At 36.7% G+C, this 26,831-nt stretch overlaps 1 protein-coding gene across 1 annotated transcript in view; it reads left to right on the forward strand.

Annotated features, from left to right (window-relative positions):
- LOC121388835 (Golgi apparatus protein 1-like) overlaps positions 1 to 26,831 on the forward strand; it is a 73,792-nt gene that overhangs the window by 30,406 nt on the left and 16,555 nt on the right. The window contains exons 9-20 of the mRNA XM_041520350.1: positions 1,379 to 1,480; positions 3,079 to 3,244; positions 4,860 to 5,006; positions 7,491 to 7,640; positions 10,055 to 10,168; positions 11,116 to 11,204; positions 13,677 to 13,791; positions 19,635 to 19,727; positions 20,305 to 20,376; positions 21,060 to 21,119; positions 21,612 to 21,738; positions 23,310 to 23,452. Of these exons, the coding sequence (XP_041376284.1) occupies positions 1,379 to 1,480; positions 3,079 to 3,244; positions 4,860 to 5,006; positions 7,491 to 7,640; positions 10,055 to 10,168; positions 11,116 to 11,204; positions 13,677 to 13,791; positions 19,635 to 19,727; positions 20,305 to 20,376; positions 21,060 to 21,119; positions 21,612 to 21,738; positions 23,310 to 23,452 (1,378 nt within the window). The remainder of the gene's footprint in view (positions 1 to 1,378; positions 1,481 to 3,078; positions 3,245 to 4,859; positions 5,007 to 7,490; positions 7,641 to 10,054; positions 10,169 to 11,115; positions 11,205 to 13,676; positions 13,792 to 19,634; positions 19,728 to 20,304; positions 20,377 to 21,059; positions 21,120 to 21,611; positions 21,739 to 23,309; positions 23,453 to 26,831) is intronic.

Consider the following 26,831-nt stretch of genomic DNA (forward strand, 5'->3'; position numbering starts at 1 on the left):
CCTGTGTGGGTTAACCTTTAGTTCCCTGTGTGGTCACATCCACTTTGGAGATTCCAGGTATGTCGGGAGTTTATTGTGGGTTAACCTTTAGTTCCTGGTAAGGACACATCCACTTTGGAGATTCCAGGTACGTCGGGAATTCATTGTGGGTTAACCTTTAGTTCCCTGTGTGGGTCAACCTTTAGTTCCCTGTGTGGGTTAACCTTTAGTTCCCTGTGTGGTCACATCCACTTTGGAGTTCCAGGTATGTCGAGAGTTTATTGTGGATTAACCTTTAGTTCCCTGTGTGGACACATCCACTTTGGAGATATCAGGTATGTCGGGAGTTCATTGTGACTACTGGTCCTTCATTTTTAAACAAAAGCCACATCAAACGAGTTAAAGTTTATAACATTAACTCAAATATTTTCACTTAAATTTATTTTATAAATTCATAAAATAATGTTTATAATTATGTGAAAGGGTTAAAGGGACATACCCTAGTTTTTAAACACTAAGGCATATTTTTGACTATTATAGCTATTTTTGATAACTGAAATCATACTTTACTTAGATTTTATGGTTTAGATTATCAATTTCCATACATTCGAAGTGTTTTTGGTCATCCTGGTATTTTTAATTTCACAAAATGCATTTGTCATTTTTAAAAATGCACATGCGTCTGAGAAGTAACAGTTATGGAGTCTAGTTTTAGTCTATTTTTAGAAGGTATTTTATCATTTCGAAGTCACAGACTCATGTTTTACTCAATTGTAATGCTATCTAAATGTGTTACAGGTTTGTAGGTTAACTAAACTTAGTGTCAGTTTTCACAAGTTGAAACTAGGGTCTATCCCTTTAAGTAAATATTTTCTTTGGTTTTCAAGTTTTTACGGTATTGCACAAAATGTTGTCCCACTGTTCCGTGATTCCATGACCCCGTGTATCCAACATACAGGAATGAATTCATCCAGAAAGCACATTCAGATGGGATTTGTGAACTGTCAGTGTAGAGAATTTGAGTTACGTAATTATGTGTACACACTGAGTTTATTTTTCAGGATCAAGGCGGCACGTAGCCCAGTGGTACAGCGCTTGCTCGATGCGCGGTTGGTGTGGGATCGATCCCCGTCGATGGGCCCATTGGGCTATTTCTCATTCCAGCCAGTGCACCAAGACTGGTATATCAAAGGCCGTGATGTATACTACCCTCTCTGTGGGATGGTGCATATAAAAGATCCCTTGCTGCTAATAGAAAAGAGTAGCCCATGAAGTGGTGACAGCGGGTTTCCTCTCTCAATATCTGTGTAGTTCTTAACCATATGTCTGACACCATATAACCGTAAATAAAATGTGTTGAGTGCGTCGTTAAATAAAACATTTTTTTTCTTTCGTTCAGGATCATCAACTGTTTGATGGAGAACTTGGACAACGATGATATGACTGACAGGTGTGAAAAGCACCTGCTGAACATCCAGTTTTTCTTCATGAGAGACTTCAAGTAAGTTTTCTCTTTATTTCTCCCATTCACTGACTGCTGCTGTTTAGAGCTGGGCTGTATTGAAATCTGAGGTTTGGTATCAATATCGGTATTTTTTTGGTGATTCACCTCGGTATCGGCACGTTATTCGGTATTGACACAATACCAATACTGATTCGGATATCGAGCAGTATTTTCAGTATACTCTGCTTTAAATGCATGACTGAGTTAATTAAGTAAAATTAAATTCCATACACAAGGCTCTAGTCTTGATTTATATCCAACCCATTTTGTGTTCGTCAGATATATTGTTAGTGCTTTACGAAATGGCAGGAAACATTTTGAAATTTGCTTGGTACGGTAAATCGGTATTAACATGATACCGATACTGAACAGTAAATACGATATACCGCCCAGCTCTACTGCTGTTATAATAACCTTGTAAAGACAGGGCTTACCCTGTACATTGCCTAATTATCCAAATGCTAATTCTTATACAAAGCGGCTACAACATTTAATATTTGGCTAATAAAATATTACTTAAATTAACCACATTTTAATCATTTGCAAGATTGGCATTTTTTGGGCGGTGAGGGGTAAAATTTTAGGCATCAGTCTTGATGGTGTGGCGGGACGTAGCCCAGTGGTAAAGCGTTTGCTTAATGTGCGGTCGGTCTAGGATCGATACCCATCGGTGGACCCATTGGGGTATTTCTCGTTCCAGCCAGTGCTTCACAACTGGTGTAACAAAGGCTATGGTATGTACTATCCTCTCTGTGGGATGGTGCATATAAAAGATCCCTTGCTGTTAATCAAAAAGAGTAGCCCATGAAGGTTTCCTCTCTCAATATCTGTGTGGTCCTTAACCTTTTATTTGACGCTATATAACTGTAAATAAAATGTGTTGAGTGTGTCATTAAATAAAACATTTCCTTCCTTCCTTCAGTCTTGATGGTGACATTGCTACTGTAGTTTACGTTGTACTAGATGTTTATTTAATTAATTGATTGGTGTTTGTTTAAATGCCCAGGCAAAATTGTTTAGGTAGTACTAAACCAAATAACTTCCGGCTGGGTCAAAGTTCGAGATACACCCAACTTTTGATAGAGAAGTGAACACCACAAGTCCTGTGATTGGTTATAAATGTGAGTGTGTTGGTTGTAAAAAATAATAGTTTCATCTGGGTAAAAAAAATGCAATTTTATTTCATCTAGTACCAATGTGTCAAGTAGCCTTGTGCTTGAAACATGTATGGGGTACCTGTAAAAAAAAAAACTACTTGAATTTTATGCAGAACTAGGGTAGTCATAGACACTACGCATTATCTCAGAAATGTGCAGCTTGACTCCCAATTTTTTCTGATTTACTTTAAGTGTGAGGGGTAGTAGTATTTATATCCATGGCGTTTATGTCGATTGATACGCTGCAGGTAAGAGTTTTAGCCACATGTTACTATTGTCGTCTATGGGATTTGATTTGGTAGTATACACCCTTTAAACAGGCTTAGCGTCATGCAGTGATTATGACTAACAAAAATAAAAGTACATGTCTATCATGGTAGTACAAATGGTGAAGTTTTACATTTTAGATGATGTAATGATCTTTATTTAACTTTTTAGATTAGATCACCATCTGTACAAAAGTTGCCGAAAAGATGCCAGAAAGCTTTGTAGCGCTGGAGAAAACTGGCATCAGCTTAATGACCACACTCCAGAACAGGGACCGTTAGTGTTTGCTTGTCTGCATCACCACATCAAACGTACCGGTGGCAACAAACAGAATTCGGTAAGACCAGGGCCCAACTTCACAAGACATTGTAAGCTTAGTTTTACACGTAAACGTAAATCTACGACTAAACCACAGTTTTTATTACTAATTATAGTACAACAAATATAGTTAAAAGTACACACAGAGCTTCTAGAATTTTTATAAAATCCACTAGCCATTGGATCTGTGATTTTAAACATTTACCTACCACAATTAAAAATTCACTAGTCCTCCTTTACTTTATTAATACAATTTTACTAAATAATAGTAATAATCAGATATGCCACCTAAAGAGGGAGATAGAACTTAAAAACACTAACATTGGGGGGTTGGGGTGGGGGCAGGATATTCATATGTACAAAATAGACTTAACTACAACATTTGACCAAAACATTTCACTAGCCATCGGGCATGGCAATAGTAGTTATTTACTAGCCCAACATTGAATATCACTAGCCATGGGAGTGGGGCTACCATAATCTAGAAGCCCTGGTACACACATTTAATTTTCTTTTGTCCTTAAAATGCTCAATCTTCTGTAATGATGTAAATTTCAAACACTTGTAAATGTATGCTTGGTATAACTGCTAGTCACAGACGTATGTTTTGTGAAATAGGCCTTAGTGCTGTATGTTACAGGTAGTCCTCTATATTGTGACCCGATTTGGTCGCATATATGACCATTATTTTCCTCTGGCGTGTAAAACGTTTGATTCTGTCTATATTAAAAATAGAAGTAGATGCCATCTGGCTCTTAGATGGAAAAGTTAATATAGAGAGCTGGTTACAGGTATCATCAAGAAGAGTAAAATTCAAATAACAAGAATTGTTTTCAAATAATGAGATCTTTTTTTAATTAATCGGATGGATTTGAAATAAGGAAAGATTATTTAATGAGAAAAATAGAAAAATATTTTGTTTTGATTTTCCTTTTTCAAGTAACAAATGTATTGACTTTTAATAATAGTACATTTTGCAACTTTAAGCAAAATTTGGTCACTTCATACATCCATGTCATTGGTCCATTCATGACAATGGTTCATCCATTCATCTGTCTGTTATTTTACTTCTCAATGTCATCTATTGATATTATTCATTGATCCATGTCATCACAGAAGGGTTGTAGACTAAAAAAAAAAAAATCTCGTTTTTTCTATTATTATTCATCATCTTCTTTTTAAAAAAAAATACACATAAATTGATCCTGTAGTCACTGCTATTGCATAAATCATGTTTGTTGTACTTTATCCTGCAACCACCATTTCTAATGACATAATATGACAGATAACGCAAAGTCATATCTGTATTGTATCAGGATATGACGTTGTCCGTCACATGCATAGCTACATTACAAAATCACTCACTTGACCTCTAGGTCATCGTACAATGTAGCTAAAATAACAGAAGTAATCGCTTTTCCCCTTAATTTTTATGGTCTGCAGGATAAAGATAATAACTAGTTAATGGCGTAGGATATCTGCTTTATCCTGTTCAGGCCGAATGGGAAATTCCATTTGGCAGAGCCTCGCAGAATATCCCATTCTTACCTGCACAGGATAAAGCAGATATCCGACGTCATTAACTAGTTATTCTCTGTGTAAAGTGATTACAGTTTTGTTTTTAAATGTTACAGGTGTCTCGGGCCTGCAAACAGGAAGTGCGTCGGGTGATGAAAGCACGCGCCAAAGATGTTAAACTGAACTTTGAAATCCAGGAGTTATGTCATAGTGATTTGGCAGTACATTGTTCCGATGATAAAAGTGACTTTGAGAAAGGAGGGGTGAGTATGTAGATTATCATGCTAAACATTATTCTAAAAGTATTAGCACTGTTATCGAGAATGGAGTGGTGGCCAATAATCTTACAAAGTGTAGGTTATTTTAACATTAATACTGTTACGTTATTTAGGGGCGGGATGTAGCCCAGTGGTATAGCGCCCGCTTGATGCGCGGTCGCTCTGGGATCGATCCCCGTCGGTGGACCTATTGGGCAATTTCTCGTTCGAGCCAGTGTATCACGACTGGTATACCAAAGGCCGTGTTATGTTCTATCCTGTCTGTGGGATGGTGCAGGTAAAAAAATCCCTTTCTACTAATGGAAAAATGTAGCAGGTTTCCTCTCTACTACTATATGTCAAAATTACCAAATGTTTGACCTCCAATAGATGAATGTGCTCCAGTGGTGTCATTAAACAAAACAAAGTTTAACTTTAAAGTTATTTTGCCACTATATTTCTATGGAACATTGTCTTGTTAACATTCATTTGTTTGTGCTGGATTGACGTTGTGGATTGAGCTTTTTCATTACGTCATAATAATAGCAGCATGTACACATGTAGTGCAACGTAGTAATATTAAGATGTATTGTTTTTAGTCAGGAGTTAAGATGGACGAAAGTCATATTTCGCATCCTTGTTTTGCCTTTGTCCACAATAAATATAGCATATCTTACTGTAATTTCATTTGAAACCCATATTTCGTAAATAGTACAACGTTTTCAATTACAAGATTTTTTTCAAACACATTCAGGTGCATTAGTAAATGGTACAATGTTTTCAATTACAAGATTTTTTTCAAACACATTCAGGTGCATTAGTAATGTTCAAACAAAAAAGTTAAATAGCAATTTTGCAGTGGAATTTTTTCAGCATTCTGAAAATGGAAACATCATGTACCCAGTTTATTGTTATTGTAAGGAGATGTAAAGTGACGTCATTGGAATACTGACGTCATTCAAATACAAAATTGGCTATATTATAAGCTTCACCACATTAAAACAAAACTGGTCTACTAATCTTGACCCCTGTCAAAATAATGAGCAGAGGTCGGTGTGCTTTTATTTTTCACAATGCTGGACAAAATATTAAGTGTTAGTTTTAAAAGATGAAAGAAATAAAAAGTACCTTTCGTCAAATGTATTTTATTAAAATATTACTGATGGATATGTAGGGGTGTAGAAAATACTCGCCTGCCTGCTATTAGCTGATAAATGAGTTTAAAAATGCAACTACCATTCTGACAGGCAATGTGTATTTTTTTGGACCGACTATCATTTTTTTATATTTTTTTTTATTTATTATTATTATTATTTTTTGTTTTTTGTTTTTTGTATTGAATCCGTGAATCTGCATCAGCCATACCAGAATTCCAAACAATTCAAACAAATGGTTCAAAATAATAATGAAATACACAACAATACATGTACCGCTTTGACAATAGATGACTTCGGATTTCCGAACTGCGCAAGCACGACATTCTGGAAATGGGTTATAGCAAAAACAGAACTGTGTCCCAAATGAAAACAGAACTGTGTCCCAAATGAAAACAGAACCAAACTGAATAAAATGGAACCTACATGTAGCATTGGCTGAAAGGACCAAATTGAACAAAATGGAACCTAGCATTGGCTGAAAGGACCAAATTGAACAAAATGGAACCTAGCATTGGCTGAAAGGACCAAATTGAACAAAATGGAACCTAGCATTGGCTGAAAGGCACCAAAATCTATGGTTATATGCCTAAAATTAAACCAAAAAAAAAAAAATATATGGTTAAAACTGTACCAGAATCATTAAAAGTTGTGAACGATGATATCTTCAATAAAACAACAGCTATATTAATCATTTAATTAAATGCAGACAATTCCATCCAAGCTGCCACAGCAACAAACATTTGTTTTGTCATCTTCAAAATGCAGTCCACAGGTGTCTGCAGAAAACATGCGTTGTTTACATTATTCAACATTTAATAATGGATGCTCGGTCCAGACATTTTCCGGTTTTAACACCCTAACACCAGGCATCGAAATAAGCATTGCGTCTGGTAACCCATTTATAGGTTACCACAAAATATAGCCTAGTAACCCTTCTAAGTTACCACAACTATATGAAAGTTAAAATTATTCTGAAATTGTATCAGTGCACACGAACATTGATACTAGAAACGAAATCCGGAAGTAAATTTATCTAGTGGACACTGCTTTAATGCAAATTGCTGAAATTCTTTGCAATTACACAAGTGCGCATGAACATCGCTGCAATTATGTTTGAGAAAACAAAACGCAGAAGTAAATTCATCTAGTGGACGCTGCTTAAACACGGAATGACTATAATTGCTTGCAATTGCACAAGTGCGCACGAACATTGATGCAATTCCTTACGAGAAAATGAAACGCGGAAGTCCGGAATGCATCGCCTGGTTTAATTTGGGAAATGAAACTACTGTTACGTTAACGAACGAAACACTGATGTATTGTTTTTATTCAGGAGTTGGAGTGCTTGCAGACAGTGTATGATGAGCTTCAGCCGGCCTGTAAGAAGCTGATCGCCAACATCACTGAGGAGGAGGACGAAGACTTGGAGCTGGACAACATTCTCATGAAGGCCTGCACGCCGATGATCAAGAAATTCTGTAATGTATGTGGCAACTGGACATTGATGTTATATATGATGGGTGGGATGTATCAACTGGACATTGATGTTATAGATGATGGGTGGGATGTATCAACTGGACATCGATGTTATAGATGATGGGTGGGATGTATCAACTAGTTATAGATGAAGGGTGGGATGTATCAACTGGACATCGATGTTATAGATGATGGGTGGGATGTATCAACTGGACATCGATGTTATAGATGATGGGTGGGATGTATCAACTAGTTATAGATGAAGGGTGGGATGTATCAACTGGACATCGATGTTATAGATGATGGGTGGGATGTATCAACTAGTTATAGATGAAGGGTGGGATGTATCAACTGGACATCGATGTTATAGATGATGGGTGGGATGTATCAACTAGTTATAGATGATGGGTGGGATGTATCAACTGGACATCGATGTCATAGATGATGGGTGGGATGTATCAACTAGTTATAGATGAAGGGTGGGATGTATCAACTGGACATCGATGTTATAGATGATGGGTGGGATGTATCAACTGGACATCGATGTTATAGATGATGGATGGGATGTATCAACTGGACATTGATATTATAGATGATGGGCGTTGGATGTATCAATTGGACTTTGCTATTATAGATGACATGGCTTAGATTGCACTAAAGCTGAAACGGTAAAGGGTGTGCCCAAAATAAGCATGCCGATGATAAACAAGCCCAAAATAAGCATGCCGATGATAAACAAGCCCAAATTAAGTATAAATATGCTAACCTCAAAACATTTCATGTCAAAACCAAAGGGATGTTAAGCTGGAATTAAACCAACTTGAAATGCCTTTTTAAATTTGTTCAACTCTTTATCAGCTATTATTGACATTACTGCACCAAAATGACCTTGGTAGCTCAGAACAGATAAAAAAGACTGTCGTGCCCAACTTAGTGAGATCTAAAGCCTTGCATGATAGGGGTTGGATATGGCTCAGCAAACCTGAGGTGCTGGGGGTCATAGGATCATTAGCCCCCTGTGCACCTATTGTAGTTTTTTCAGTCCCGTCCTTTATTTAATACCTCAGTGAAAAATGAGTTGCACAAAAATAAAACTGTTGTGAGCAATGTGCAAACGAAACGATCGATTTCTCTGTTGTCAGGTGCCTGTATTGTAGGATCTGCAGGCTGTTTATACAGAGGTGTTTGTACATAGGTATTTGTATTGTAGGATCTGCCTAGTGTTTGTACAGAGGTGTTTGTATTGTATGATCTGCAGGGTGTTTGTACAGAGGTGTTTGTAGTGTAGGATCTGCCTGGTTTTTGTACAGAGGTGTTTGTATTGTAGGATCTGCAAGGTGTTTGTATTGTAGGATCTGCAAGGTGTTTGTATTGTATGATCTGCAAGGTGTTTGTATTGTAGGATCTGCCTGGTGTTTGTATTGTATGATCTGCAAGGTGTTTGTATTGTAGGATCTGCCTGGTGTTTGTACAGAGGTGTTTGTATTGTAGGATCTGCCTGGTTTTTGTACAGAGGTGTTTGTATTGTAGGATCTGCAGGGTGTTTGTATTGTATGATCTGTCTGGTGTTTGTACAGAGGTATTTGTATTGTAGGATCTGCCGGGTGTTTGTATTGTAGGATGTGCCTAGTGTTTGTACAGAGGTATTTGTATTGTAGGATCTGCCTAGTGTTTGTACAGAGGTGTTTGTATTGTAGGATCTACAGGCTGTTTATACAGAGGTTTTTGTATTGTAGGATCTGCAGGCTGTTTGTACAGATGTGTTTGTATTGTAGGATCTGCCAGGTGTTTGTATTGTAGGATCTGCAAGGTGTTTGTATTGTAGGATCTGCAGGCTGTTTATACAGAGGTTTTTGTATTGTAGGATCTGCAGGCTGTACAGAGGTATTTGTATTGTAGGATCTGCCTAGTGTTTGTACAAAGGTGTTTGTATTGTAGGATCTGCAGGGTGTTTGTACAGAGGTGTTTGTATTGTATGATCTGCCTGGTGTTTGTACAGAGGTGTTTGTATTGTATGATCTGCAAGGTGTTTGTATTGTAGGATCTGCAAGGTGTTTGTATTGTAGGATCTGCAGGGTGTTTGTACAGAGGTGTTTGTATTGTAGGATCTGCCTGATGTTTGTACAGAGGTGTTTATATTGTAGGATCTGCCTGGTGTTTGTATTGTAGGATCTGCCTGGTGTTTATATTGTAGGATCTGCCTGGTGTTTGTATTGTAGGATCTGCAGGGTGTTTGTACAGAGCTGTTTGTATTGTAGGATCTGCCTGATGTTTGTACAGAGGTGTTTATATTGTAGGATCTGCCTGGTGTTTGTATTATAGGATCTGCCTGTTGTTTGTATTGTAGGATCTGCCTTGTGTTTGTACAGGTTTTTGTATTGTAGGATCTGCCTGGTGTTTGTACTGTTGTTTGTATTGTAGGATCTGCTGGACCAGGATGCTGACCCCCCAGAGGTCCTCGACTGCCTCATTGAGCACAAACTGAACCACGACATGAACCCTAAGTGTGCCGCGGGCGTCGAGCACCACCAGTTGGTACGTATTGCCCTGCATCATGATGGTCACCAATACAACCTAACATCTTCATCTTACTGCAAAACTTCACTTGTTAGTCCTAGTCAGATATTCAAAGATATGGTGATAATCATAGCTAGGAATGTATGCTGTTTGCTATGTCAGGAAATATAGCTTTTCAGTGTCGTGTAATTACCAATGTTAATCTGTTGTGTGTTTTATTTGTTAAACAGATATCTCTGAAAGAGTTTCAGGGGGTGGGACGTAGCTTAGTGGTAAAGCGCTTGCTTGATGTGTGGTCGGTCTACGATCGATCCCCGTCAGTTTGGCCCATTAGGTTATTTTTCGTCCCAGCCAGTACACCACGACTGGTATATGAAAGGCCCTGGTATGTGCTATCCTGTCTGTGGGATAGTGCATATAAAAGATTTAGTGGGGTTTTTATCTATGACTGTCAAAATGACCATGTGTTTGACATCCAGTAGCCGATGATGAATAAATCAATGTGCTCTAGTGGTGTCGTTAAATAAAACAAACTTTTAACTTTTTTTTGACTGAAAGAGTTTCGATTCGACAGATGTGTCATGTGATGATGAATGTTAACCTGTTGTGTGTTTTATTTGTTAAACATTTCTTGCTCCAGCCAGTGCACCACGACTGGTATATCAAAGGCCGTGGTATGTGTTATCCTATCTGTGGGATGGTGCATATAAAAGATCCCGTGCTGCTAATCGAAAAGAGTAGCCCATGAAGTGGCGACAGCGGGTTTCCACTCTCAATATCTGTGTGGTCCTTAACCATATGTCCGACGCTATTATAACCCTAAATAAAATGTATTGAGTGCATCGTTTAATAAAACATTTCCTTCCTTATTTGTTAAACAGATATCTCTGAAAGAGTTTTGATTCAAACAGATTTGTCATGTGATGACCAATGTTAATCTGTTGTGTGTTTTATTTGTCAAACAGATATCTCTGAAAGAGTTTCGATTCAACCACAAGTTCAAGCAGGCCTGTCAGAAGTCTGTGATGAGGTTCTGCAAAGACAAGAATACAAAGTTAGAACTTATTTGGTTTATTCTTATCCCACAATCAACATGCAGTCCTGCCAACCCATTCTCTATTCATATAGCTTGATATGTGTCAGTGCTGTTAAGCCCAGGCTGAAAACACTACACTGAAAAATTAATGAATTAAAAGTTTGCTTAGGGAGAAAGTGTGTGACCAGCCTTTGTGGCATAGTGGTTAATCCATCGTCTTAAAGACTGGTAGATACTGGATGCATACCTTGATACTTGCTCTAGCCTACCGTTAACTAACCATTAATCCACTGTCATGAGACCAGATTTTAGAAACTATCTTAACGGCCCATTGGGCTACTTCTCGCTCCAGCCAGTGCACCACGACTTGTACACCAAATGCTGTGATATGTGCTATCCTGTCTATGGGATGATGCATATAAAAGATCCCTTGCTGGTAATCGAAAAGAGTAGCCCATGAAGTGGCGACAGTGGGTTTCCTCCCTCAATATCTGTGTCCGACAAATGTGTTGAGTGCGTTGTTAAATAAAACATTTCATTCCGTCCTGTCTTAGCGCTACGATATTGTGAAACCGTCGTAGGTTATGGCATGTGACGTTGTGATGTCATAGCTTACAACGGTTTTACGATATCGTAGTGCTAAGATAGCTTTAAAAATCTATAGGCTGGAACTGACAGCCCTGATAGGTGAGTTGTGTGCCCAGGACAGTGTGCTTGATGCTTAATTGGTTATAAGCATGAAAATGAAAACCTGAAAGAAGATGTGTTTAAAACTAGTTTTGAGTTTAACCTTTAGACTACTGGATTAATTTTTAACAAAAACCACGTTGAGTGGGTACAAGTTTATAATTTTTACTCACATATATTCACTTAAATGTTTTATAAAAACATGAAATAAAGTTCATATATTAATCGGTAAGTATTATTTTCATGTCTTTTTTTGTAATTTTTATTATTTTAGATCGGCTAATGGTGATTAAAATTAGGCAAAAAATCTAAAAAGTTGCGTTTACTTGCGGGCATTTGTGGCCAGCTGTCCAGTATTTATGTCCATTATTCCCGATAACAGTGGTTTTCTGACCAGAATTTTTTTTAAAACCCGAACTAAGATTCATATTGCAATATTTGGTAATTTTCGTTGTTGGTAAAACGATCAAATTTATTATCAAATTAGCTGTCACAATCAGCTATCGATCCCTGAAAATGACCGCAACGTGCCGCCATTGTTGTTAAGCGAAAATACTTGCCGAAAACCACTTTTTGAACTCAAAATTTCAAGGTATTTTCAATTGAAAAAATCAAAACAAAAGCCACCATTTTGAAAAAAAATCTTTTTTCTTTAATTATATTTCCGTTTCCGGTGAGTGTAGTGTGCAAAACGGCAGGAAATATGAATTGGGGAATGCTCTGTATACAGTGTACAGTATATCGACTGACGTGACGTCGGGCGAGATATCTCGCCTTCAGTAGTCAGAAGGTTAAGGACCTGTGGGTCTCATATTTGATTTGACCAAAGGGTCTTATATTTGATTTGTCTCACTTTGTACTTGTAGCCAAGGAGATTCTGTGTTTTTTTGCGCCTTAATTTCCTGTGCGGATTGAACCACCTCGGTGTATCCATTCAACTGATTGGGGTTTTTTCTCGTTCGTATCAGTGCACCACAACTGGTCAAAGGTTGTGGTACAAATGTATGTGCTTTCCTGTCTGGGGAAATGCATATAAAAGATCCCTTGCTGCTAATGGAAAAATGTAGCGGGTTTCCTCTGATGTCTATATGTCAGAATTACCAAATGTTTGACATCCAATAACTGATGATTAATTAATCAATGTGCTCAGTGGTGTCGTTAAACAAAAACCTCAATTTCCTGGACATTACCTCAATTTCCTGGGCATCACCTCAATTTCCTGGGCATTACCTCAATTTCCTGGGCATTATTCTTATATTAACAATATAACACGAGGAGTGTTTTGTATATTAAACAAAACAATTCTTGGAGCATGTTTCCAGGGGATCATCAACCAAGAATTGACATTTCATTGTCCATGGTATTTTACAAAGTCTAGACTGATTTTCATCATGATACAAATAATATTCCAGACTAAAATTAACAAACTCAGGTATTCATTTTGTACATCAGAGTTCAACATTTACTTTTTCTTTTCAACAGCCAGTATCATTGTTAATGGATTTTTTAATTACTTCAATCGTCATATTCTGCAGTTTTGCAATCAACCATTTTTGTGTAAAACTATCATAATGTAACTTTGATAGATCACTTAAATTTGGAAAGAAAATAGAATATGTAATCTGAACTTTAAAGCAAAGGATGTACATTAAACATCTTTGACTGGTATATGCACTGTCAGAAAGTAGATATTAAAAAGGTTTACTCTTTGCTAATAGCTATTTGTTTTAGACCATGTCTCACTGGAAACCTGTTTTCCATGTGAAGCCATTGTTTGATTAATCTTCTTTTTTCCCCCTGTAGGTATGAAGTTGTTACCTGTTTGAGTTCCCACGTGCGGAACGACACATTGTTGGATAAAGATCACCGCATTGAGAAAGCATGTCGGCGTCAGCTGCGTGTTGAGGTTCTCAGGAGGGTAAGTCTCGACCAGGGCAAGCAGTGTTTTAAACCCCAGAAGGGTAAGTCTCGACCAGGGCAAGCAGTGTTTTAAACCCCCAGAAGGGTAAGTCTTGACCAGGGCAAGCAGTGTTTTAAACCCCCAGAAGGGTAAGTCTCGACCAGGGCAAGCAGTGTTTTAAACCCCCAGAAGGGTAAGTCTCGACCAGGGCAAGCAGTGTTTTAAACCCCCAGAAGGGTAAGTCTCGACCAGGGCAAGCACACGCAAGCACACGCACGCACGCACGCACGCACACACGCATGCACACACATGCACACGCACACACGCATGCACACACATGCACACGCACACACACACACACACGCACAGAGACAGATGCACACGCACACAAGACACAGTCAAACATGCAATTTGTTTCTTAGATCGTTTTTGATATTGTGGAAGCCAAACTTCGTTGCCAAGAGGGGCAGGACGTAACCCAGTGGTAAAGCGTTCACTTAATGCACGGTCGGTTTGCGATCGACCCCCGTCAGTGGACCCATTGGCCTATTTCTCACTCTGGACAGCCAGACATACCACACCTGGTACATCAAAGGCTGTGGTATGTGTTATCCTGTTTATGGGATGGTGCATATAAAAGATCCCTTGCTGCTAATCGAAAAGAGTAGCCCATGAAGTGGCAACAGCGGGTTTCCTCCCTCAATATCTGTGTGGTCCTTGACCATATATCTGATGCCATATAACCATAAATAAAATGTGTTGAGTGCATTGTTAAATAAACCATTTCCTTCCTTCAATACGGTTACAGGTGGAATGTAGCTAACCATCGCACACCAGACACAAACAGCGCTTTGATGTAAAGCCATCTACATTCAATACAGTTACAGGTGGAATGTAGCTTATCACATACCAGGCATGAACAGCTTTCTGATGTAAAGCCATCTACATTCAATACAGTTACAGGTGGAATGTAGCTTATCACATACCAGGCATGAACAGCTTTCTGATGTAAAGCCATCTACATTCAATACAGTTACAGGTGGAATGTAGCTTATCACATACCAGCGCTTTGATGTAAAGCCATCTACATTCAATACAGTTACAGGTGGAATGTAGCTTATCACATACCAGGCATGAACAGCTTTCTGATGTAAAGCCATCTACATTCAATACAGTTACAGGTGGAATGTAGCTTATCACATACCAGGCATGAACAGCTTTCTGATGTAAAGCCATCTACATTCAATACAGTTACAGGTGGAATGTAGCTTACCACATACACTAGACATGAACAGCGCTTTGATATAAAGCCATCTACATTCAATACAGTTACAGGTGGAATGTAGCTAACCACCCATCTACATTCAATACACACTAGACACAAACAGCGCTTTGATATAAAGCCATCTACATTCAGTACAGTTACAGGTGGAATGTAGCTAACCACCGCACACTAGACACAAACAGCGCTTTGATATAAAGCCATCTACATTCAATACAGTTACAGGTGGAATGTAGCTAACCATTTTGATATAAAGCCATGTACATTCAATACAGTTACAGGTGGAATGTAGCTTACCACCGGCATGAACAGCTCTTTGATATAAAGCCATCTACATTCAATACAGTTACAGGTGGAATGTAGCTAACCACTGCACACTAGACACAAACAGCGCTTTGATATAAAGCCATGTACATTCAATACAGTTACAGGTGCAATGTAGCTTACCACCGACATGAACAGCTCTTTGATATAAAGCCATCTACATTCGCTTTGATATAAAGCCATCTACATTCAATACAGTTACAGGTGGAATGTAGCTAACCACCGACACAAACAGCGCTTTGATATAAAGCCATGTACATTCAAACAGCAGGTGGAATGTAGCTTTGATATAAAGCCATCTACATTCAATACAGTTACAGGTGGAATGTAGCTAACCACTGCACACTAGACACAAACAGCGCTTTGATATAAAGCCATGTACATTCAATACAGTTACAGGTGGACAACCACTGCACACTAGACACAAACAGCGCTTTGATATAAAGCCATGTACATTCAATACAGTTACAGGTGGAATGTAGCTAACCACTGCACACTAGACACAAACAGCGCTTTGATATAAAGCCATGTACATTCAATACAGTTACAGGTGGAATGTAGCTAACCACTGCACACTAGACACAAACAGCGCTTTGATATAAAGCCATCTACATTCAGTACAGTTACAGGTGGAATGTAGCTAACCACTGCACACTAGACACAAACAGCGCTTTGATATAAAGCCATGTACATTCAATACAGTTACAGGTGGAATGTAGCTAACCACTGCACACTAGCACAAACAGCGCTTTGATATAAAGCCATGTACATTCAATACAGTTACAGGTGGAATGTAGCTAACCACTGCACACTAGACACAAACAGCGCTTTGATATAAAGCCATGTACATTCAATACAGTTACAGGTGGAATGTAGCTAACCACCGCACACTAGACACAAACAGCGCTTTGATATAAAGCCATGTACATTCAATACAGTTACAGGTGGAATGTAGCTAACCACCGCACACTAGACACAAACAGCGCTTTGATATAAAGCCATCTACATTCAATACAGTTACAGGTGGAATGTAGCTAACCACTGCACACCAGACACAAACAGCGCTTTGATATAAAGCCATGTACATTCAATACAGTTACAGGTGGAATGTAGCTTACCACCGACATGAACAGCTCTTTGATGTAAAGCCATCTACATTCAATACAGTTACAGGTGGAATGTAGCTAACCACTGCACACTAGACACAAACAGCGCTTTGATATAAAGCCATGTACATTCAATACAGTTACAGGTGCAATGTAGCTTACCACCGACATGAACAGCTCTTTGATATAAAGCCATCTACATTCAATACAGTTACAGGTGGAATGTAGCTTATCACATACCAGGCATGAACAGCTTTCTGATGTAAAGCCATCTACATTCAATACAGTTACAGGTGGAATGTAGCTAACCATCGCACACCAGACACAAACAGCGCTTTGATATAAAGCCATGTACATTCAATACAGTTACAGGTGCAATGTAGCTTACCACCGACATGAACAGCTCTTTGATATAAAGCCATCTACATTCAATACAGTTACAGGTGGAATGTAGCTTATCACATACCAGGCATGAACAGCTTTCTGATGTAAAGCCATCTACATTCAATACAGTTACAGGTGGAATGTAGCTAACCATCGCACACCAGACACAAACAGCGCTTTGATATAAAGCCATGTACATTCAGTACAGTTACAGGTGGAATGTAGCTAACCACCGCACACTAGACACAAACAGCGCTTTGATATAAAGCCATCTACATTCAATACAGTTACAGGTGGAATGTAGCTAACCATTTTGATATAAAGCCATGTACATTCAATACAGTTACAGGTGGAATGTAGCTTACCACCGACATGAACAGCTCTTTGATGTAAAGCCATCTACATTCAATACAGTTACAGGTGGAATGTAGCTAACCACTGCACACTAGACACAAACAGCGCTTTGATATAAAGCCATGTACATTCAATACAGTTACAGGTGGAATGTAGCTTACCACCGACATGAACAGCTCTTTGATATAAAGCCATCTACATTCAATACAGTTACAGGTGGAATGTAGCTTACCACCGGCATGAACAGCTCTTTGATATAAAGCCATCTACATTCAATACAGTTACAGGTGGAATGTAGCTAACCATCGCACACCAGACACAAACAGCTCTTTGATATAAAGCCATCTACATTCAATACAGTTACAGGTGGAATGTAGCTTATCACATACCAGGCATGAACAGCTTTCTGATGTAAAGCCATCTACATTCAATACAGTTACAGGTGGAATGTAGCTAACCATCGCACACCAGACACAAACAGCGCTTTGATATAAAGCCATGTACATTCAATACAGTTACAGGTGGAATGTAGCTTACCACCGACATGAACAGCTCTTTGATGTAAAGCCATCTACATTCAATACAGTTACAGGTGGAATGTAGCTAACCATCGCACACCAGACACAAACAGCGCTTTGATATAAAGCCATGTACATTCAATACAGTTACAGGTGGAATGTAGCTAACCATCGCACACCAGACACAAACAGCGCTTTGATATAAAGCCATGTACATTCAATACAGTTACAGGTGGAATGTAGCTTACCACCGACATGAACAGCTCTTTGATATAAAGCCATCTACATTCAATACAGTTACAGGTGGAATGTAGCTTATCACATACCAGGCATGAACAGCTTTCTGATGTAAAGCCATCTACATTCAATACAGTTACAGGTGGAATGTAGCTAACCATCGCACACCAGACACAAACAGCGCTTTGATATAAAGCCATGTACATTCAATACAGTTACAGGTGGAATGTAGCTTACCACCGACATGAACAGCTCTTTGATATAAAGCCATCTACATTCAATACAGTTACAGGTGGAATGTAGCTTATCACATACCAGGCATGAACAGCTTTCTGATGTAAAGCCATCTACATTCAATACAGTTACAGGTGGAATGTAGCTAACCATCGCACACCAGACACAAACAGCGCTTTGATATAAAGCCATGTACATTCAATACAGTTACAGGTGGAATGTAGCTTACCACCGACATGAACAGCTCTTTGATGTAAAGCCATCTACATTCAATACAGTTACAGGTGGAATGTAGCTAACCATCGCACACCAGACACAAACAGCGCTTTGATATAAAGCCATGTACATTCAATACAGTTACAGGTGGAATGTAGCTTACCACCGACATGAACAGCTCTTTGATGTAAAGCCATCTACATTCAATACAGTTACAGGTGGAATGTAGCTAACCACCGCACACCAGACACAAACAGCGCTTTGATATAAAGCCATGTACATTCAATACAGTTAAAGGTGCAATGTAGCTTACCACCGACATGAACAGCTCTTTGATGTAAAGCCATCTACATTCAATACAGTTACAGGTGGAATGTAGCTTATCACATACCAGGCATGAACAGCTTTCTGATGTAAAGCCATCTTCATTCAATACAGTTACAGGTGGAATGCTCCAAAACAAACATTCATTCAAAGCACTTTCAGAGACCGTTGTGTCAATGGTTATGTCTAGAAATTCACTTCTAATTTAAAGCATGTACAATGTTTGTTAGGAAAACCACATCTGCTGTAACTAGTAAATAAATGTTCGTTCTGAGGGCCCATTGAGCTATTTCTTGTTCCAGCTAGTGCTCCACAACTGGTGTAACAATGGTCGTGGTGTGTACTATCCTGTCTGTGGGATGGTGCATGTAAAAGATCCCTTTCTGCTAATCGAAAAGAGTAACCCATGAAGTGGCGACAGCAGGTTTCCTGTCTCAGTATCTATGTGGTCCGTAACCATATGTCCGACGCCATATAACCGTAAATAAAATGTGTTGAGTGCGTCGTTAAATAAAACATTTCCTTTCGTTCTGAGGGAATTCTCATTTACTGAGTATCTGGTTTTGAAGGCTTTCACTGTACGTTAATTAATTGACAAGACGGTTAAAACATACACCTTTAAGTTATAAAATTAAACATAACATATAATAAGGCAGGATAGTGTTTAATGATTAATATGTTTTAATTTTTTCTATTAATGTTATTAATTTGAAGATGGTTATATATTAAGGTAAAGATAGCAAAAATGATCGTCTTCTAACCATAATTATTATATGACACTATTGATTTAAACTATAGCAGGTTATGGAATACAATATGTAGTAACCTTATTTTCGAAGCATTTTTGTAATGTTTAGCTAATGAGTGCTTTACTCTTTATAGGGCGAAAGTATAAACTTGGATCCCGAACTGAAAGGAAAGTGTTCGGAAGACATTCAGAAATATTGTGGACATGTGACTCCTGGAAATGCTGCTGTAAGTCCATTTAATCTTGCTCTCTGTTATATTTGATTCATTTTATTGCAGTTTGTGTCATAAACATCAGTCAGTTTTAAAGATTTATGTAGGTTGACCAAAGGACAACTAAAAGCTCATATTGAAGTTGCTTATCAAATAATTAGATTGTCCCGATTTGTTTAAAAAAAAACAAAAAAAAAACAAATGGTGTATATACTGCAATATTCAAATTTTCTATATCTGTGTACAAACACTGTACATATTTAGTATTCTATTGGTTTTGTTGTATTTATTTGATTGAGATATTTATCATGTATCTGAATACAACTTAGTTTAGATGGCAGTCTCGTATACTGACGCAGTGGAAGTTGCTTGAGAATGTCTGTCGCACCCTTATGAAGTTAAAAGGGCGAGATACAGGTATTATTTTTCTGGCATCTTCAATGTTCACATTTATCTCACCATTAGAGTTGACACACTGTAAGCCCTACTTTAATGAAACTTGGTTTGTTGTAGTGCATACATTCTTGATTTTTGTGTCAAAAAGAAATTATATTTTAATTTTTGCATTTTATTGATGGATTTTTGTTTTTAGGTATTGGAATGTTTGAAGAGCCATCAACGAAATCTAAACAATGTTTGTCACAAACTTTTATTTAAACGTGAAGTAAGTACTTGGGAATAAAATGAAGACATTCTCTTAGTAAAATAATTATAGGATGAATTTAGTGTTAATTGACATGGTAAGAGTATCCCAGTAATTAATTATTTGTTCATATGAATAAGAAGAAAAACAAATGTATCCATACATTATTTAATATATGCAAAAACAAAAAAAAGAGTACAGAGGCAACATTATGTTATTCATAGAAAAAGTCTATTAAAATGACATGTGAAATTTCAGTGTAGCACAGTGCTAGACAACAGAGCATCCTCTTTGTAAGTCTTTTAGCCTTGCACCACGATATCACAAAGTTGCGAGAGTTTAATGAATTAGGCCCCTGGATTATAAGCATAGATATTGAGAGGAAACCTGCTGTCGCCATTTCATGGGCTACTCTTTTCGATTAACAGCAAGGGATCTTTTATATGCACCATCCCACAGACAGGATAGCACATACCACAGCCTTTGTTACACCAGTCGTAGTGCACTGGTTGAACGAGAAATAGCCCAATGGGCCCACTGACAGGGATCGATCCCAAACCAACCGCACAGCAAGTGAGCGCTGTACCACTGAGCCACGTCCTCCCCCCCCCCCCCCCTCCGCTGTAAAAAAGAGACACCCTAGATGACCTTAAGAAGCACTGTAATGTTAAATTATTTCTCATACACTGTGTTTTGCTTTTCAGAAAGATGAATTTGCTATTGGTGATTATGGTTTGCTTTCTGCATGCAAAAGAATGATAGAGGTATGTGGTCACTCTTACACTGACAGTGGTGAAAATAGTCCTTGGAGTATTTAATGATATCAATATTTAGCAGAAAATCATAAACATTGTTTGAGCATTTGTTATTTTTGTATTATTTATTTATCTGCCAGTAAAAAGAAGCAGTTGTTTTTCCAAAGAATTGAAGTTAAACATTTATTTATAAACTGACAATGAACAAATTTTTAAATTAATATAATGCTCACTTAATAATAAGTCAATATCAGTTTGTTTTGTTTTTTTGTTAGTAAAATATTTATCTTTAGAATTCCAGGAAAGAAGAAGATCTATGAGACTAAAAAATTACAATAATGAAATTCAATGTAAAAAGAAAAAACCCCACAGCCTTCTTTCAGAAAAAAGAAAGAAAAATCCCTTAAAAAATTTGAGCTAAATATTTCCTTCATTGGGGAATGGGATTGTCCGTTTTGCATTAGAATAGATATTTTCAGTTAAAAATTTGTTTTTGTGCAGGAACATTGTGACCAGACGCAAGATGAACCTGAGATTTTGGAATGCTTGAAGAAACATAAAAATGACCATTTGTTTGACAGCAAGTGCAGACAAGTTATACTGAGAAGACAGGTTTTACAGAGTCACGGTATGTAATATTAGAAGACAGGTTTTACAGAGTCACGGTATGTAATATTGGAAGACAGGTTTTACAGAGTCACGACATGTAATATTAGAAGACAGGTTTTACAGAGTCATGGTATGTAATATTAGAAGACAGGTTTTACAGAGTCACGACATGTAATATTAGAAGACAGGTTTTACAGAGTCATGGTATGTAATATTAGAAGACAGGTTTTACAGAGTCACGACATGTAATATTAGAAGACAGGTTTTACAGAGTCATGGTATGTAATATTAGAAGACAAGTTTTACAGAGTCACGGTATGTAATATTAGAAGACAAATTTTAGTCATGGTATGTAATATTAGAAGACAGACTTTACAGTCACGGTATGTAATACTTTTTTTGATTGGTTCATTATATCTAATTCTGATGTCAGTGTGTTTACTGGGGTCATATTTGAAAGGTGTTTTGTAATGTATTTGATAATATGAGACTGTTAGTTGAGTTCACAATCAGAATTAATTGTTATAATTTGACTTGTTGTGTTGGTGCCTGAAAGATGATTGAGATTGAATTCTGTGGTAGAGCGTAAGTCCAAGGAGTAAGTGTCTTATCATTCTCATTCAGTGGTCTTGGCTTCATACCAGCCTCCATTTTAAGGGGGTTTTGGTCAGTAATTGCTTGATGTGAACAGAAAATGAAAATTGTCTTGGAAATGATTAAAATGTTAAATTTTTATATGTATTGTAAAACATTGATCGAATTATGAATAACCCTGAAGAATTCACCCATGGTTAAAGGGACATACCCTAGTTTTTAAACACTAAGGCATATTTTTTACTATTAAAGCCGTTTTTGATACCTGAAATCATACTTTACTTAAATTTTATTGTTTAGAATATTCAAAATGTTTTTGGTCATTCTGGTGTTTTTAATATCACAAAATGCATTTCTCATATTTTTTAAAAATACACGTGCGTCTGAGAGGTAATAGTTATGGAGTCTAGTTTTAGTCTATTTTTAAAGGGTATTTCACCATTTCAAAATCAGAGACTCATGTTTCACTCAACTGTAACTTTATCCAAATGTGTTGCAGGTTTGTAGATTAACTAAACTTAGTGTTAATTTTCATGGGCTGAAACTAGGGTATGTCCCTTTAAGAGTTTAACTTTTTATTTTCTCAATTTTTAAAAAACATTTTCATACATGTACATTAAAAATGGATCTCCACCTAGTTGAGACAGATTAATAAAAGGCTAATCAAATATAAAGTCAAAGAGTACTTCTGTCAATGGGGACGTTGCAGAGCAGTCATGTGATAGAAATCACCACTGAACAAGTACATTTAGAAATCAACTTGTCTGCCAATACTTTCACTTTCACACTGTCTAAATAAGTGATTTTTTAAAATTCAAATCCAAGGACAATGTTTTTGTTTGCTCAAAATAAAACTGCATTGAACATTGTTACTTGTGCACTGGACAGCCATTGAGGTACCGTACATTTGGCTTGTCTGAGTAAATTTTCACATGTCAGAACAGACGGACAAGTGCTTATTTCGGACACTGAAGAGTTATGTCTGATTGTTTGCAGATTACAGATTAAACCCATCCCTAAAGAAGGCCTGTGAGATGGACATAGGAAAGTTCTGTGCAGTTGTCGTTGATAATAACAAAAACGACATTGAACTGGAGGGCAAGGTCATTAGCTGTTTGAAAAAGCAATTTGCAGTGAGGGTAAGTTTTATAAAATTAATTAAATATTAATAATATTGGCTTTTACCAGATATGTGTTATGTTCCAATAATAATAATTGTAGTTTCATCACTTTATTATTAATTCAGTTGGTATAGTGTTTGTCTGAAGTGCTTGGGTTTACAGACTTCAGGGCTTCTAGAATTTATATAAAATCCACTAGCCATGGGATCAGTGATTTTCAAAATTGACTAGCCACGATTAAAAATTCACTAGCCCTACTTTACTTTAAGTTAATACAATTTTACTAAATAATAGTAATAATCAGATATGTCACCAAAAGAGGGAGATAGAACTTAAAAACACTAACATTGGGGGTTGGAGTGAGGGCAGAATATTTATATTTACAAAATACACTTAACTGTAACATTTGACAAGAAAAATTCACTAGCCGTCGGGCATGGCAATAGTAGTTATTTACTAGCCGAACATTGAATATCACTAGCCATGGGAGTGGGACTACCATAATCTAGAAGCCCTGTACTAGCCCAGCATTGAATATCACTAGCCATGGGAGTGGGGCTACCATAATCTAGAAGCCCTGTACTAGCCCAACATTGAATATCACTAGCCATGGGAGTGGGGCTACCATAATCTAGAAGCCCTGTACTAGCCCAACAGTGAATATCACTAGCCATGGGAGTGGGGCTACCATAATCTAGAAGCCCTGTACTAGCCCAACATTGAATATCACTAGCCATGGGAGTGGGGCTACCATAATCTAGAAGCCCTGTACTAGCCCAACAGTGAATATCACTAGCCATGGGAGTGGGGCTACCATAATCTAGAAGCCCTGTACTAGCCCAACATTGAATATCACTAGCCATGGGAGTGGGGCTACCATAATCTAGACGCCCTGTACTAGCCCAACATTGAATATCACTAGCCATGGGAGTGGGGCTATCATAATCTAGAAGCCCTGTACTAGCCCAACATTGAATATCCCTAGCCATGGGAGTGGGACTACCATAATCTAGAAGCCCTGTACTAGCCCAGCATTGAATATCACTAGCCATGGGAGTGGTGCTACCATAATCTAGAAGCCCTGTACTAGCCCAGCATTGTATATCACTAGCCATGGGAGTGGGGCTACCATAATCTAGAAGCCCTGTACTAGCCCAACATTGAATATCACTAGCCATGGGAGTGGGGCTACCATAATCTAGATGCCCTGAACTTGAAATTTGTTTTCATAAGTTTCTAACCAGACATTGTAACTAAAGTCGTGAAATATGTTTTATGTTCATCTGGATAAAATTAGTGACCAGTGATATAAAATTATATTTGTCAGTGTCGACAAATTTTCTGGAAAAAACCCAACATTAACCACAAGACCAAAAATATATCGATAAAAAAGGTATGCTTAAAATTAAACTCAATAGTCATAAAAAATTTAAAATGTGTTTTATTTTTAATTTAGTGTAATTTTATTTAATTTAATTTTATTATGTATGCTATTTTATTATTATTATTATTATTATTATTATTATTATTTATAATTATTAATTTTTAAACTTTATTTTATTTTTATCTTCAACTAATATTTCATAAATAAAAAACTAATTTATAAAATCAATAATGTACTTTGTTGGCTAAAGAAAATGAGTCTGGTGACCAGTTACATTACTCTTGCATTGTATTACTTCAAAATAGAAAATAAATGTGTTAACAGTTATTATCAAATTTATGTTCTGAGTTAAATAACTTTTGCTTGTCATGAACTTTAGCTAGTGATATATGAAAATTATTTCAAGAGGGACATAATCACAAAATGTAGACAGGCCCTAATCTAGAATTGAAAGAGTAGGAGAAGTGACTTCTCCCTTCCCAGAAGAATGGGGAGAAGTTTGATAAAAATAGGCGAAGTGAACATTTATTGGTACATTTCATAACACTTCTCCAGTTTCTGTGTTCAGTCGGAAAACGTTTGCATTTTACACTGGTTCTAATCATAATATTTCGATATAAAATACTACTTTCAGTAATAAAATTTAAACAAAACAATTGTATGTTTCATTAAAAACGTGCTATTATTAATTATTAAGTTTTTTTATAGTTTTTTTTAATTACCCCAGATCATAGGCAATGTCAAGGTTGGGGAGCCTTGAATTATTGTCTTACAGTATCACATAAAAGTTATCTACAAATAGTATGACAAACAAAATTATAAAAATATATATTATATGTGATGTTTAAGATTTTCTGTTTACAAATATGAATCTATATAGGCTTCCTCATACAATTAGTTTCCAACTTGTAATATGAGGGTCAAAAGGAAATAAAATAAAAAACAAAGAGAGAAGAGAAGGAAAGGGTAAGGGAAGATAAGGAAAAGAATTCAAGCAGAGATTCGTTAGATACACAGGTCAACTTTAAAACTGATTCTTATTGGGTTTTTAATATAATAATAATGACATTTGGTATCTAACAGAGAAAAGACAGTATTTTCATATAATAGATATGATATTTTACATTAATTATTAACCAGTTAACTACATATACTTGGTTTATTTCACCATTTATCATGCCAAACATAACTATATGTTTATTTAGCAAAATTTTCATTTTCAGTTGTTCAGATATCCATTCTTGTAATGCTTCCCATATAATTTTAACTTTATGACAATTATAAAACAAGTGTTGTAATGTTTCAGGAGCATTTTTGCAAAAGTTACATTTTATTGAATCTACATAGTGGATCATACACATGTATGTAAGAAAGAATTTGTAGCTAAAATTCTGTGAAGCAATCGATACTGAAACCATAACAAAGTTGTATCTTTTATATATTTGAAAGGTAATGAATAAAACTGTTCCCAAATATGATAATCAAACATTAAACCTTTGGATGCATATTTTGTTTGTGACTTTGGTATAATGTGTTTTTTGTTCAAAATAGTGTTCATTGTATATCTCTGTTTCTGTTTAGCATAGTTTTCATTTTAAAAGGTAATACAGGTCTTTTTCCAGAAATGAATGTCATGTTGTTACTGTTGTTTAATGACTGTAAGAAAGCTTTTACAGCATTTACTAATGATAAATAATTCAAAAAAATAGTTTTTAGATTATATCTGTATTTAAAAGACTGAAAGTCTAAAATCTTTCCACTTTCATCTAGTAAGTAATTTATAAAAACAATCCCTTTCTTTAAATAACTGATATAAAAAAAATGGTTTATTATGTTTCAATATTTTGGTATTATACCAGATATTTAATCCTTGTACATCTTCATTATTTTCAATATTTAGTTTTTGCTTTATTAAAACCCAACTAATTAGTACATCTTTCCAAAATGTATTTAGAATTCTTTCACATTTTAGTGTAATGAAATAATCTCCATGGATGATAAGATCTTTTGTAG

This window comes from Gigantopelta aegis, chromosome 14 (genome assembly GCF_016097555.1).
Source record: "Gigantopelta aegis isolate Gae_Host chromosome 14, Gae_host_genome, whole genome shotgun sequence".
Taxonomy (NCBI): Eukaryota; Metazoa; Mollusca; class Gastropoda; order Neomphalida; family Peltospiridae; genus Gigantopelta; species Gigantopelta aegis.